This window comes from Melampsora larici-populina (genome assembly GCF_000204055.1).
Source record: "Melampsora larici-populina 98AG31 unplaced genomic scaffold MELLAscaffold_1, whole genome shotgun sequence".
NCBI classification, from domain to species: Eukaryota; Fungi; Basidiomycota; class Pucciniomycetes; order Pucciniales; family Melampsoraceae; genus Melampsora; species Melampsora laricis-populina.
This window is the reverse complement of record NW_006768765.1, coordinates 1,406,098-1,420,058: the sequence shown is the minus strand read 5'-3', so window position 1 is coordinate 1,420,058 and position 13,961 is coordinate 1,406,098. Positions and strand designations below refer to the sequence as shown.

At 40.2% G+C, this 13,961-nt stretch overlaps 3 protein-coding genes across 3 annotated transcripts; 1 reads left to right on the top strand and 2 right to left on the bottom strand.

Moving 5' to 3' along the window:
* Positions 1–1,659: 1,659 nt before the first annotated feature.
* Positions 1,660–2,883, bottom strand: MELLADRAFT_86878 (uncharacterized protein; the record flags this gene model as incomplete). Its single annotated transcript, XM_007403544.1, has 3 exons — positions 1,660–2,093; positions 2,151–2,448; positions 2,524–2,883. The coding sequence occupies 3 exons, from the start codon at positions 2,881–2,883 to the stop codon at positions 1,660–1,662; spliced, it is 1,092 nt and encodes a 363-aa protein (XP_007403606.1).
* Positions 2,884–4,745: 1,862 nt separating this feature from the next.
* Positions 4,746–4,910, top strand: MELLADRAFT_86877 (uncharacterized protein; the record flags this gene model as incomplete). Its single annotated transcript, XM_007404007.1, has 1 exon — positions 4,746–4,910. The coding sequence occupies one exon, from the start codon at positions 4,746–4,748 to the stop codon at positions 4,908–4,910; it is 165 nt and encodes a 54-aa protein (XP_007404069.1).
* Positions 4,911–8,714: 3,804 nt separating this feature from the next.
* On the bottom strand, positions 8,715–12,463 carry MELLADRAFT_86876 (uncharacterized protein; the record flags this gene model as incomplete). The annotated part of the gene is made up of 5 exons (XM_007403543.1): positions 8,715–9,588; positions 9,646–9,869; positions 9,952–10,600; positions 10,673–11,441; positions 11,518–12,463. The coding sequence occupies 5 exons, from the start codon at positions 12,461–12,463 to the stop codon at positions 8,715–8,717; spliced, it is 3,462 nt and encodes a 1,153-aa protein (XP_007403605.1).
* Positions 12,464–13,961: the final 1,498 nt, after the last annotated feature.

Here is a 13,961-nt window from a genome sequence, read left to right as displayed (position 1 = left end):
GTATGTTTTCAGACGAGCCTGTACGCCTTTTGGTGATTCAGGACCGTTGGAGATGCTCTAAGTTTTCTTTCTTTTATACGTACATTCAAGTTTGGCTTCCCGTTCTGATATCTTAATCCATCTCATCTTTCAGACTCCTTTACTCGACGCCAAGAGACATTCGTCAATGTTGTCTTGCGGTACCATGGACAAAGATCCACAGCAAGCTTATATATCATGATGATATGGCTTTGATATGACCATATGTTTCAGATTGATGTGTAGCAAGCTAGGTAATTTTTTTTTTCCTTTAAAGTGCTTTTGGCTTTAATTGCATACAACACTAACAAAACTAGTTAAATTAAGTAACTGACTAATATACCTTCGGAAGGGCGGCCATCTAGTCGGAGCAAGGGATTTCGTTTGACTTTTCGGATGTCTGAGTGTGTACTTTTTTTTTTTTTTTGGCACCTGTGCATACCAGACCCGTCGGATACTAACCGATGAAAATTGTGTCAATCTCATCGGAGTGACACCGATCCCTCACTGCTAGACGCCTCGACAGTCTAGACCCGTCCAGGGGATCCCTCTCAGCACAAGTGCTTCACTCCCAGACTCGTCTGCAAGCCACAGACCCGTCCACAAACCACAGACCTGTCTTCAAGTCATACACGCGGCTGGCACCAGTCTTCCTTGGAGACTCATCCATCTTGTAATCCCAGACTCGTCTGGCACGGTTTTATCTTTTTTTCACCAAGTCTTACACTCCTCACACCAAACCTCCTTACCTTTAGATCGATTATCAAATCCAATCAAAATGATCACATCCTTCCTTATCTTCTCGATTCGTGAAACCTTATACACCCCTTCCTTCATAACTTACTCATCATAAGAACTACCAATATGCGTCAAATACTACCACTATTCAACATTACCTACCACTCAACTCAGCACGATCAATCTACAGGTAATTCAAGTTGGCATTATTCAGTCTATTCAGCTTTGAACAATAGTACTGAAATTACAATCTTCTTTGCACTTCAGTTATAGGTAGGAAGGTAACTTTTTATACCGATTCGTTCACATCTTATCATCGAACCTCGCACCATCCATGACATGGTTCCATAATCTTTACTTGTATCTATTAACCTAAAACCAAAACAAAGAGATAAAAAAATTGAAATAAACAACCAGTTTCCGAGAATCGATGAGCACTTGAAAGTGTATGCCTTTCATTAACCATCACCTACAACGTTTCTTTAAACTCAACTTTGACCGACTTTATTGAGGTATAAGTAAATAGTCAACCTTCTGTATAATTCAACTCAAGTTGGCTCGATTGAAGTTTAGATCATCAATTCAATTGAAAAGAAACATAGTTTTTGAAGGAAAGAGAAGAAAGGAGACTTCTCAAACCATGTAGTTTCAGACTACGACTGTTGAAAGCAAAGAATTGTTAAGAGAAACACACCATGTAGCAGATAGACAACATAAACGAGATAAGTAAACAGGAATTGAGATCTTTGTCTAAGACAAAGATAAAATCAAATACAAGCTGTCCGCAAAATACAAATGGTTTGCATTTAATATGACAAGAATCAACAGAGGAACACCAAAGACGATGATAAGGTGGCCTTTTTGACAAAACTGATTAAAGCCCCAAAAATGAACCTTGCGATTTTACAAGGGCACAAAAGAACTTAAATCAATACCCCCCCATTCCTCTTCCTCTTCTTCCTCGTGACTATATTTATCATTGAGCTCATTTCCAACGTTTGGTGATTGATTGTTATTACCTACATCCAGACCGTTATTACCTTGAGCAAGACCACTTTCTCTATTATCATCATCAATATTGCTTCCTCCTACTGCCTCGATTTCATCTGCACCAGGCACGCTTTTGATCTTAATCTTGAATTTCCCGTTTAAAAAGTCATTGAGCCAAAGCTGGCGAGTGCTACTGGTCATTTTGTCAAAGCCTATCTTTAACTTCTCACTTGTAAGCGTCGACCCCGGAAGCTGGATGAGTTCCAGTTTTGGATACTTGCTTGGTAAAAGGTTAACAGGGTCGGGTCCACGAGGAAATCCTCGAGATTCGATTTTCAGCAAGTTGTCTGATGAATTGCATCAGTTCATATTCTCATTGATGGAGAAAAACATGTATGGCTGACCTATTTCAGAACGGAGCTTGCGAGCTAAATTGCCTTTTAATAGATCTCCAGGTGAGGCTTGCTTTGCTGGCTTTGAAGTTGGTTGGTGACCGATTTGCTTTGCAACAGCCTCGTTGACAGAAAGACCTTGGGTGTGAGTTGCAAATATTGTTGAGAAATTCGCCTTGGTGTGAAGATAATTGGCCATATCAGGGTGAGAAGTGTATTCGCGACACCATCCGGGTTCAGATGCCTGTCCATTGGTAGCTGCGTGAGTACCTGAAGCAATGAGATAGTACCCGAATTCCATTCGGTTCGACTCGTTATGAATCTCAAGAAGGACAGGAGAATCAAAATCAGTTTGTAGGTTGAACATTAGAGAAAGAAAACTAACTTGTTTGTGAAGGCGGTCGACACATTTGAGAGACTTGCGGTTGAATTCTGGAAGTGAAGTCCCTTGCGGCATACCTGCAGCAACCTTTGCATAAACCTTTGCAACTTTGTCTTTACAAACGATCTCATCATATAATTCCTGTAGTTTCACTAGCTCCTCAGGTTGTAACACTTCATCAGGTTCGGGATCATCATCGCTATCATCCTCGGATTGAGGTTTAGGAAGGCCAGATAGAGTATAAAAAATATGAGGTTTGAAAACTCGTGCATGATCATCAGGTAGTGATGTCCACATTGCCCCCAGATCCTTATTTCGTTGGCCTAGTACACCTTTCTCTCGGTTAACAGGCACTGTAGTCATTATTGTGAGGGTAAGTGCTATGTCAGCGCATGTTCAAAAATCGTTTCACATCAAACCAACTGACTTTTATGTTTAGTTTTGTCTTTTTTTGCGTACGACAACCAGAGATGGTATGCATCTGGTCCTTTTGAGCAATCTACCGTGTCCAACATTAGAAATCACAAAGGGGCTACCGTTTGAGGACGTTTTCTGGAACGTTGTAGAACTCCTACGCTGTGTAGCGTAGGCTGAGCCGGAGAGGGGAAGAATCACCGCGCAGAAAGAATAACCACACAGGTGAAACTATGGTTGTCGTAGACTGCCCTCAACCTTTAAATAAAAGTTCAAAAAAATAAAAAAATCACGGAAGCAATTCTCTAACAAATTTCTACCTTCTCAAATCTAATCCGTAACACTATTCTAATATCACTAGAAGATCCGCAAGATCTGGCGGATTCCAACGGTACCCCACACTACACTATATGAGAGGGTGATACAAAACTATGTTGATGTTGAGTTTTATTGTAAATAGTTTTAATGTAAAAGTGAAATTGTAAAAATTAGCGGTACACAAATATGAAAACCGTATGAAAAACCCGCATGAAAAATCCGCATGAAACCGCATGGTTTTTTTAGGTTTCCCCGCAAAAATCAAAAAAACCATGCGGGTTTTCATGCGGTTTTCCATACGGTTTTCCCATACGGTTTTGATATTTGTGTACCGCTATTGTAAATGTAACAACTACAGCCCTGACTCAACCCGGTCTGAGGTAATTTCAAACTGTAATCTAACCTGACGAGTTGATGACTGATTTCTGACCGAGCTCAGCAAACAGAAAATATAAGAAAAAAAACACAATGATCCTCTTCAAGACACTAATCACTACAAATGATAATCTAAACAACAATAGAGGTTATGTTTTCTCCATCTATCTTTCTTATCTTTTAATACTCAAAGAACTTGATTTAATCGGACACACTAACTAAAGATGATATTCTAATTCTTTGATAGAACACTAAAAAAACTGATACGTTCTCAAGGACACATGAAGACACGATTATAACACTTAGACCCAGACACGAACACTGATACGACAATCAGAACACTAGAACACTTTAAAAAAAAACTTAGAACACTCTTTGATCAACACTGATACGCAAATAACACAAAAAAAACACGATGATCCCTCCGATGGATCCCAAAAAAGAATGAAAACGATGCGATTCTTTCCACAGACACACGAACGAACAAGACCCCTCTTCTTTTGAAATTTCAATTTGACCTCCACTTACTACCTCCGATCGGACTTCACTTGTAAGTCACGACACAACTGGATTTCCGTCGATTTTCGATTTAGTTTTATTTTATTCATTCACTCGTCTCCACCTCTACCTCAACCTCCTCCACTCTCTTTCGATCTGGACCTCTCGATCGCACTCCATCCTCAATCTCCAGCTCAATCTTCACACTATCGATTTACAATGTAAGTTTGATTTCTTTTCTCTTCTTCTACACTATCCCATCCTTGACTTTATGTATTTAGATTTCGATTTTGACATCATTTAAGTAAGTTTCTTTTCCCATTCACTTCTTTGTTTGTTCTCATACTGACTCCTTTACCTCCTTTCTTTGTTTTCATTAGTTTTAACTTTGGACCTCAAAATCGAATTCCTATTTAGTTTCAATTTCGATTCTGATCTTTGATTTAGATCTTGATAAATATGTAAGTCTTTTCTCTCTTAACTTTCTTTTCTACTATTCATCTTGCACAACACTGACACCACCCTCTTTCTCTATCTCAATTTAAACCCTCATTATAAACACAGTATAGTAATAGCCTTATAGTGATTGGAACAAGATCATAACACAGCTTAAGAATCAGATGATGTATCTCCATCTCCAGAAGTCTTATGTCCAGCTCCAGATGGCTTATCTTCATTTTATGATGACTTATCTTGATCTTCAGATGAACTACTTCCATCTTTTGATGAATCATCTCCCAATCTCAGACAATTTAGAGCCTTTGCAGAGTATTTGCTCAAGTTGAGATGAAGAGATTAATACAAATATTAGGAACAGAACAGGTGTTAGTCCAATGTCAGAAAAAATCATCAAAGAGACCAAGACATCTCATAGCTTCATTATAGTAGTAGGTCACTTGTTACTTACCAATGGGAATATTGGGTGCCAGGTACATATAAAAAATTCTTTACATATAATTAAGTGTAGTGCTTGGTTTGGTTTGTGATCTTAAGTTTGTGGTGGTGTATTTGACATCATTTGTTTTCAAATTCTTCTTTACCAATTTCTTTCCAAACCTCACTTTTTGTATCATCATTGTCTGATAAGTTAGTGATTTTTCAAATCCCACCCTTGCCATCCCGGTTGTAGTTGATTTTTTATTTTTTATTTTATTTTGTTTTATTTTTCAAGTGTTTTTGTTATTCTTTCATGTGGGTTTGATTGACTCTTTTTAGAGGTAGAGGATTTGTTGTTCAATTTGTAGTGGGTTTTTTCTTTGGGCAATGGTATATATTTTTCTAGTTTGGGTTCTTTATTTTAGGAGGTTTCATTTTATTTCTTTAGTTAAAATTTTTGTGTGTGTGCTTAGTTGTGGACCGCTAGCCACCCCGTAGGGTGATGTTTGTGGGATGATCTAATTTTACAAAACATTTTGGCCTAGCTTCAAGCAGTTAGTTTTGATTTCAGTAAATACCAAGATGATATTTCCACATTTTTCATCTACTTTTGGAAATTTGGCATCCACCTTATCCTCTTCTTCAGATGTTGTGAAGCCCTCTAGTGTCCCAAATAGAAAGTGGATACAATAATGTAGAGAGATAAAGAAAAATATAGGGCTGAATTCAGTGTCAGGAAGATGTGCCAAGAGTCAATTTTCCTCACATACCTTTGTTTCCATAGGATTTAGGAGAAGGCTTTGGGCCTCTTTTGGTTGAGAGGTCTCAGAATTCATACCAAGAATTCTAATTCCTGCCCCCATTCCTCCTCCCATTCCTGCAATGTGTGGCTTGTGCTCTCATTTTGAGAGCTGCTTCTCTGCTTCCACAGCCCTTTGAGTCTTCTGCCCACAGTACACACCCAGCCATCCTGCACACCTATACTATTTGCAGAGGTGTTTGAGAGAGAAAAAAACAAAAAAACCCATGAAAACAATTTTGAGAAGAGATGTATCATACATTTTTTAGTTGATAAAAAAGATATACTTAGGTTAAAGTCAATCCAGGAAATTGAATTGACCTACAGTGCCCTCCAAAAATTTTACGTACAGTGCACATCTGCTCTGTATGTATGGTCATCAAAAATGTTTCAAAGGGACCAATAACTACACTCTTGATGACAAAATGCATTTCTAAGCATTCTTCTCACTATGGGCAGTGCTCAGGCTACGTATTTAGAACAACATATTGCAGTAGAATCAAAGCAGAATCACCACCAAGTTGCACCCCCTTTAGCTTTCATCACCGCTCGAATCCGTTCAGGCATTGAAGAAACAAGTGACTTGAGCTTGCTTTCTGGGATAGCCATCCACTTAGACACCAGAAGATGATACATCTCTTGTTGAGACTTTGGTTGCTTTTCCTTGGAAATCAAGCTCTTGAGGATCTTCCAAAGGTTCTTGAGCGGGTTGAGATCCGGACTGTTTGCAGGCCAGTCCAACTTGAGGATTGAATGACTGGCATGCCATTCCTTTGAAGCCTGACTCCGATGAACTGGAGCACCATCCTCCATCAAGATGAGGTTAGAAGGACAGCAAGGATGGGTCACAAAAGGTTTCAAAGCCCGCTCGTAGACAATCGAGATGAAGTCGGAAGAAGAACGTCGTCCAGGTGGAATTAAGACAAGAGGAAGCTTGCAAAATGAAGTAAAAGCACCCCAGACCATGACTGAAGATTGACCACTTTGGAAACTCGGGGTGAGACAATCCAATTCAAACTTTTCATCACTCTTTCGCCACACTCGCACTGGGCCTGACATCTTTCCAATCTCAAAGGATGACTCATCAGTCCAAATCACTCATTCCCAGTCCTCCACAGTCCAATCTTTGTATGCTAGAGCAAAACCTAATTGTTTCCGACAATGTTGAACACTCAGGTAAGGCTTTTTGACTGCAATGCGAGAATTGAAACCAATGTCTTTGATCTCGGCTCTAAGAGTGTTATGACAGACTTGAGTTGGGATCTGAGCTGAGATTTCCAAAAGTGTCCTCCGCCTATCTTTCCTCAAGGTTTGTTTTAGAGTTCTTCGATTGCAATTGGTGAGCTTCTTGGGTCTACCAGCGTGATTCTGAGGGTTGGTGGTGGCATTCTTTTGGTAGTTTGAAAGCACTGTTGAAACCGTTGATCGAGGATGGTTCAGTTTTTTTGCAATTTGACCCATTGTGAGCCCAGACTTCCTTGCCCCAACTATTTCAGCCCTCTCCTTGGATGTCAGGGATCGTGTCTTCATGATTTGGTGTTGATGGGAGACGGTGTGATATTGTATTGGACTCTTATTTGTAGCACTAGTACTTCAACACACAGCTGTATTTACAAAACTGTACGTAAAATTTTTGGAGGGCACTGTACAGCACTGCCAACATAGATGCCTCGGGTTGCAGAATCCGAGGCATCATCAGAGGTAAATCCTCGGACAGACCCTGTCCGAGGTTTTTGTTCCAGGTAATCTTCCGCGCTGAGAATTGCCTTGGATCAAAACCTCAGACAGCTTCTGTCCAAGGTTTGGAATCCAATGATACCTTGGATTTTTCAATCCGAGGTAAATATGTTGGCGGTGCAGGCAATGTTGAGCAGAGATCATTTGAAATTGATATAAGCAATGCCAAAAAAATCTAAATCTCCAAGAGTCTAAATTTTGAATTTTTTCATGATCACCCGCAGTGCAAGAAAACTAGTGATAACCAGGACCCAGAGCAATCCATCTTAGTACTAGAGGTACCCTCATAGCTCCTCTTGCATCTCTAAACCATACCCATTTGTAGCACAATGGGTTCCAAGCTCTGATACTTGTCAAACTGTCTCATACATTTCTGGTGCAGTTTTTTTACAATGCAAACAGTTCAACTTCCTTGGCCTATCAAGATGATCCACCTCAATGCCTTACAGGCACATTCACTACTGCAGCAGATAACCACTATGTCTTTGATGCTACTTGTTAGGATTCTGCTGAGCCTGAAGATGGCATGCTTCCCATCCGAGAAGCCTTGGTGGTTTGTTAGCTTCAATGTGTCAAAGTTACATAAGACCTGTGCAATAAGATTTAGCTTTAAGGCCAAAAAGGCCAAAGATAAGGTTTTGACACAAAGAACCTCCTGAATGCCATACATACCAAGTTCAACCAAAACCTTTAAAACAAATGATCAAAATGACTTGAAATCAAAGAAAAGCCAAGCTTTACATTTGATCGATCTCCAATACATCTCAAGAAAATCAAAACTCACAATCAAAAAAAAAAACTTTCTTTCCTACACAAACCAACACTCTCCCCAAAAAACACACACACAACTATTTTTTTTAAAACAAAAGATCAAAACCAAACCAAACCCAACACACACACAACATATCATCTTTTTTTCTCTACTTTTTCCTTCTTCAATATCAAAAAAAAACCAAAAAAAGAAACCCAACCCTAAATCACCTTTACTGCTACTATAACCCAATCAAAAAAAGAAAGAAAAACCCAAATCCAAAAAATTATTAACTATATCAAAAAAAAAGAGATCCCTCCCCCCAAAAAAGAAGCAAGCACATTTATATTAACTAATGAAAGAAAGGATAAGACAAACAGGCAAAAACAAACAGATAAACTAAAAGGAGTGTATATTTATAAAGTATCAAGAAACAGTAGTTGTAGTAGTTGTAGTAGTAGTAGTGGGTGTAGCAGTAGTAGTAAGATTAGATAAATGAGCATAAAGTCCACCATACCCTCTAAGATGATATTTTAACAATTTCTTCAATCGGTTTCCAACCACCCTAATCTCATATTCAAGTTCGACCAATCCACTCTTTTTCCAAATCTCCACTCCTCCATCACTTCCCTTCTTGTGTTTCAATCTATTAGCCTCTTCAATCTCTTCTTGTTTATCTTGATGATGTGTTGAAATAGAATTCAATGATCGTCCAGTCCTTAAACAAGTCGGAATATTTGATGATGGGTTTCGTTCGGCTGCTTCACTTTCTTCATTGATCACAAACTCAACCGTTTCTCTCAATCTACGAATCGTAATTGCAAATAAGGTAGATTGAAGTCGAAGATGTTGATCCATCCAATTCTGAATCACTTTCATCAATTCCTTCCCAGGTACTGCCGCTCTCATTTCTCCTTTACTCCCACCTTCTCCATTTCTGAGGCTTTCGATTCTTGATCCAATGTGTAGAAGTACACTCTCGAATCCAGCTCTCCATGATTTTGACTCAATCTTCTTCAATCCGATGCCTGGCTTACCCTTCACTTTCAGACCAGGCTCAGACATCAACACCCATAATTCTGACTTCAGAGTTTCCACATCTCCTTCCTTGAGCTTTGAATGCCCAACGAGTTGCTTGAAAAGCATAATGATCAGATATGCAATCGTCAAGTCGGTCAAGTCCGAATGAAGTGTCTGAAGGCGTATGGTATCCATACTGAAGGTCTCGGGAACGAAACTTGGTGATGGTGAAGGCGTCAGGGCTGAATCCGAAGGAGGAGAAGCGGATGAGAATGGAAAGCTGAGGGGGATTGTCCATCGGCTTGGAGGATTGGTTTGAGGTAAGTTGAAGACCAACTCAAGCAGACCATCTTGCACAGCTCTGGAAATCTGCTCTGCGGGTAAGAGATTAGATAATCCTGAACTGCCTTGAACTCGGGCCACCGCTTCTGAGTACCAACGCTTGGTACGGTCGATCGAAGGTCGCTTGATCAACTGATCACGGAAGTGTCGGATCTCGAACTCAAGAGCGGTTTCAAGTAGCACAGGTCGAAGTGTGCGTAGTTGATGATTCGCAATATCCTGGATAGACCATCACAAAATCCAAATGAGCAAGATGACAAGTGTGTGCAAGGATTTAAAATGAAAGTTTGTGAAGACATACCAGCTTCATTAGTTCTAATAACTCAAACGACATTCGCAGACCACCAGCCAAACCAGCGTAAGAGCTCTTTTGAAGACTATCATGTGCTGAATTCTGTAGGTCAGGCTCAAGAGTAAAGTCTTTGGCCTCCCCAGAGATTAGAGAGACCATTCCGTCCACAATATTATCTCTCATGGGTGCACAGTGTCCTTTAAGCACCAAACCTAAGAACCTAGCTAAAGCAGGCATATCGATCCTACGACCTTTTTCAAGTTTTTGACTGATTTCAATTGGATCGAGGGTTGAACAAATCACATCATGAGCTGAAGAAGAGGGGCTAGGATCTGTATTTTTGTTTGGGCACAAAGCTTGTGACCGAGGTACGACGAGTGAAAGTAGGATATTCCTCAATTCTTCAACCAAAGGTGGGATTCTTGAAGGAATTCGATCCAAGGGGATTGTGCCAGGTTTGATGTTTGGTTCCGATGAGGCTTCGTTAAACTGACCTCCTGAACAAACGCATCCGAGTACTTGCCGAGGATCGGGTGCAGTAGAAATTGGACGTCGGTCAGGAAAGCGTTGAACAAAGGCTGCACAACGACAATTGGCCTCTAGTTCCCGAGCAATCGCGATCCAATATCGATCGGCAACCAGACGCTTACGCTGCCCTCTGTTTCAAAAAATGCAACCTATTAGTACTGTGAAATCAAAAAGCAGTGAAGATGTTGACAAATTCATTAACCTATCACCATCCAAGTTGGGACGAAATCGAAGTACATCATCGAACACGATATCATGACGAAGTTGAGCATTCTTCAAAACTTCCACAAACTCGAGCTCAGCCATCGATGACCGAGTGATAGGGGGTATCCAGGAGGGTAAGTTGATCTCCGGGGCAGTTCCGAGGCTAGAAGAATCGATAGAGTAACCCGAGGTGCGCTTGGATGAACGTGGGTATGAAGAGTTGGTTTTAGAAGATGCGGATATTGAATTGATTCGAGGAAGATCCAGAGCATGTCGAGCAATCAGTTGGACGTAGACTGGAGCAGTGGGTTGGATAGGAAGGCTGAATTCTTGAGCCGAACGAGATCGGTAAACAACTGGTAAATTAGCATTAGTAGAAGGAAGAAAAGGAACAGTCGATTTGAAGATGGGTCGTGTCGTAGCCGCATGATTGAGGAGGAGAGGATGTATCTTGCTCTTGTCTGTCGTAGGGATCGAGCCAGGAGCCAAGATGGGGGTGAAGGTATCGGCCGAGGGTTTTGGAGGAGTGGTGAATGAAGAGGTACGATGATCAACGGCAGGACTTGTTGGTTTTGGGCGCGAATGACGAAAGCGAGCGGCTCGAGAAGATTTATGAGCAGAAGCCCGTAGATTGGCTTTGGAGCTCAATCTGGTGTTGACCACGTCGTCATCCTTTCTTCTTTTCTTGGTGGGTGAGGATGGAGGTAGAGAAGTGGCTCGAAATGTTTTGTGTGGAGCCAGCGAGAGCATTTGGGTGGGACGTGAAGCTGTGTGTGAAGAAAGATTCACGAGAAACCCAAAAGATGAGCTTGGACAGATGAGGAAAAGAGACAAGAGACATACCATCAGTTAATTTGCGCATTCGGGGCAAAGGAGCTGAGTTGATGATAGTTGGTAGATGAAGGATAGGTCGAGAGGCTGAAGAATTGATGATGAGCGAAGGATGATGATTACAGGGGCGTTTGTTGGGCAATTGTTGATCTGGTTGAGTGCGAGAAGCAGGTAAAGAGGAGCATACAGGAGAGGGATGATGATGATGATGATTGAGAGATTTAAGTCGAGAGCGAGAAAGGAATCGATGTCGATGAAGACTTGCAGATTTGATGGATTGTTGATCAAAGTGAGATCGAGTGGGTGGGGCTGAGAGTGGAAGTAGGGTATGTGAGTGAGGATGAGGAGGGCTTGGATGATGGAGAAGGGGTAAACTTGATGAAAGGAAAGGAAGAGGGGTGTTGGTGATAGGGTTAGTATTATTAGTGGGAGAGGGTAATGAAGAATTCGAAGAAAGTAAGGAGTTGGGATTAGATTGATCACATTGACATGAGTGTTGTTGTTGTTGTGGTTGTTGTTGTAAGATAGGGGTTTTGATTAGATTGTGATGATGATGATGATGATGATGTTGGTTAGTTGTCAGGGTAGTCGAATTGATAGGATTGTTTTTGTTATTGATGACATTGAGTTGATTTGAATCGATAGGTTCCAGTAATATTAATTTTCGTTTTGTAGGTCTAGGTGAATGATGAAGATGAAGATGATGATGATGATGATCGATTGAGAGTGAATGATCATGAGTAGTGTTATTTGAAGTAGATTGAGTTGAAGTATTATTATTAAGTCTAGGTTGATGAGTGGTGGTTTGATTGTTAATGTTATTAGAATTGACTGAATTCACATTCTTCTGATGATTATTGGGATTGTTATTGTTGTTGTTAGTATTCTTAGTACTAGATGGATCATGAGATGAAGAAACTAAATGAGATTCCACTGAATCATGTTGAGGTTGGTCCATCTGATGAATCTTGGATGAAGGTGTTGTTGGATTTGGGTTGAGTAATCGATTCTTGAAAAATGAACGAGTGAAGTGGAGAAATCAAAATAAAAAAAAAACAAAAAAAAAATGGATCAAATCGGAGATTGAGAGAAGTATGTATCAAGACTCGAAGAATGTGGAGATGACAATGATTAATTATTCAACTCAGGGTTTAACTCAAAGATCTCTTAATTGGATTCTTGATGAAACAAAAGTAACACTATCAAAACTCAAATGAAGAGCTCAGGATAAGGAAATCTGAGTAAAATCAAAAAGCTCAGACTGCATACGATCGATGAGGTGGTGATTAATAAAAAAGAAGGAATTCAAAGTCAGCAGCTAACTGGTCGGTTGGTGGGTTGGTCGGTGTTTGTAGATTTAAACACCCAAGGGGGAGAGACAGAAAGTCGGTAAAGAAAGGGCTAAATTAGAAGCTTGATATATCAAAAAGTATATGTAGTCAAGAAAAAAAAAAACTCATTACATATTCTTCGTAGTTTTAAGTCTTGAGGGGTTGAAATCAAATTTTAAATTCTTTGTTGCATGTGTGTGACTGGAGTGAGTTTGATGAGTTTCTTGCTCTTCTTTTCTGCTTCTGTGAGTGTGTGTGGGTATAAATCACTTCAATAAGTCAAAGGCTGTATATATATGTGACAGAAAATGAAAATGATTTGACCTCTTGTGTCTTGTTGTGAAAAGTCTTACTTAATCAGAAGCATCACGAAAAAGGGTCTAATTGAATTTTAAACTTCAAAAATATTATATCAACCAATCAACGGACCAACGATTACGGAGACAAGAGAGAGATTGAGATTGAGTGATAAATTTTGATTTTATACTCATTTAAATTCCTCGTTAGTGTCTCAATTCCTCATCAATCTCCCTTTCTAAAGCATCCATCCTTCATCATCAATCAACTCACCATCCAATACATCTATATACAGCAGGTTGATCCAACTTCTAATAATTCCTCTTTAACACATCCTCGGCTCCAGGATGAATCGTACACTCGAAAGATCAAACCGAAACTCCAATTCTCCATTAAACTCGACAATGGGATTCATCAATTCATCAGCAAGAGGATTTGTACCCGTGACACTTAACACCGTCTTAAGCCTGTAAATTCCAGTTGGGATTTCATTCCGTAGTTTGGCTTACATCCGATATATCATCTGGGGTTTCAAGCCCCACCCACCAGACCCCTTCATGAGCCATCGGTAGACCCATCTATGTGTCCCTAGTATATGATCAGTTCACTTCGACAATCAAGTGGGTAGAATTTTTCATCTCCACTATTCGGAACCAAGTCTTGATCCAAGCCTCACTCAGATACAAAGAATGCATCCGTCTTAGACAATTCCGATCCCTTCAAGCCGATTCGTCATCGCCAACGATTCCCCGGTCAGATGATCCCTATCAAATTTAAACGGACTCATATCTCCAATCCAATGCGGAGTCTGATGTGAGTTAAGATAAG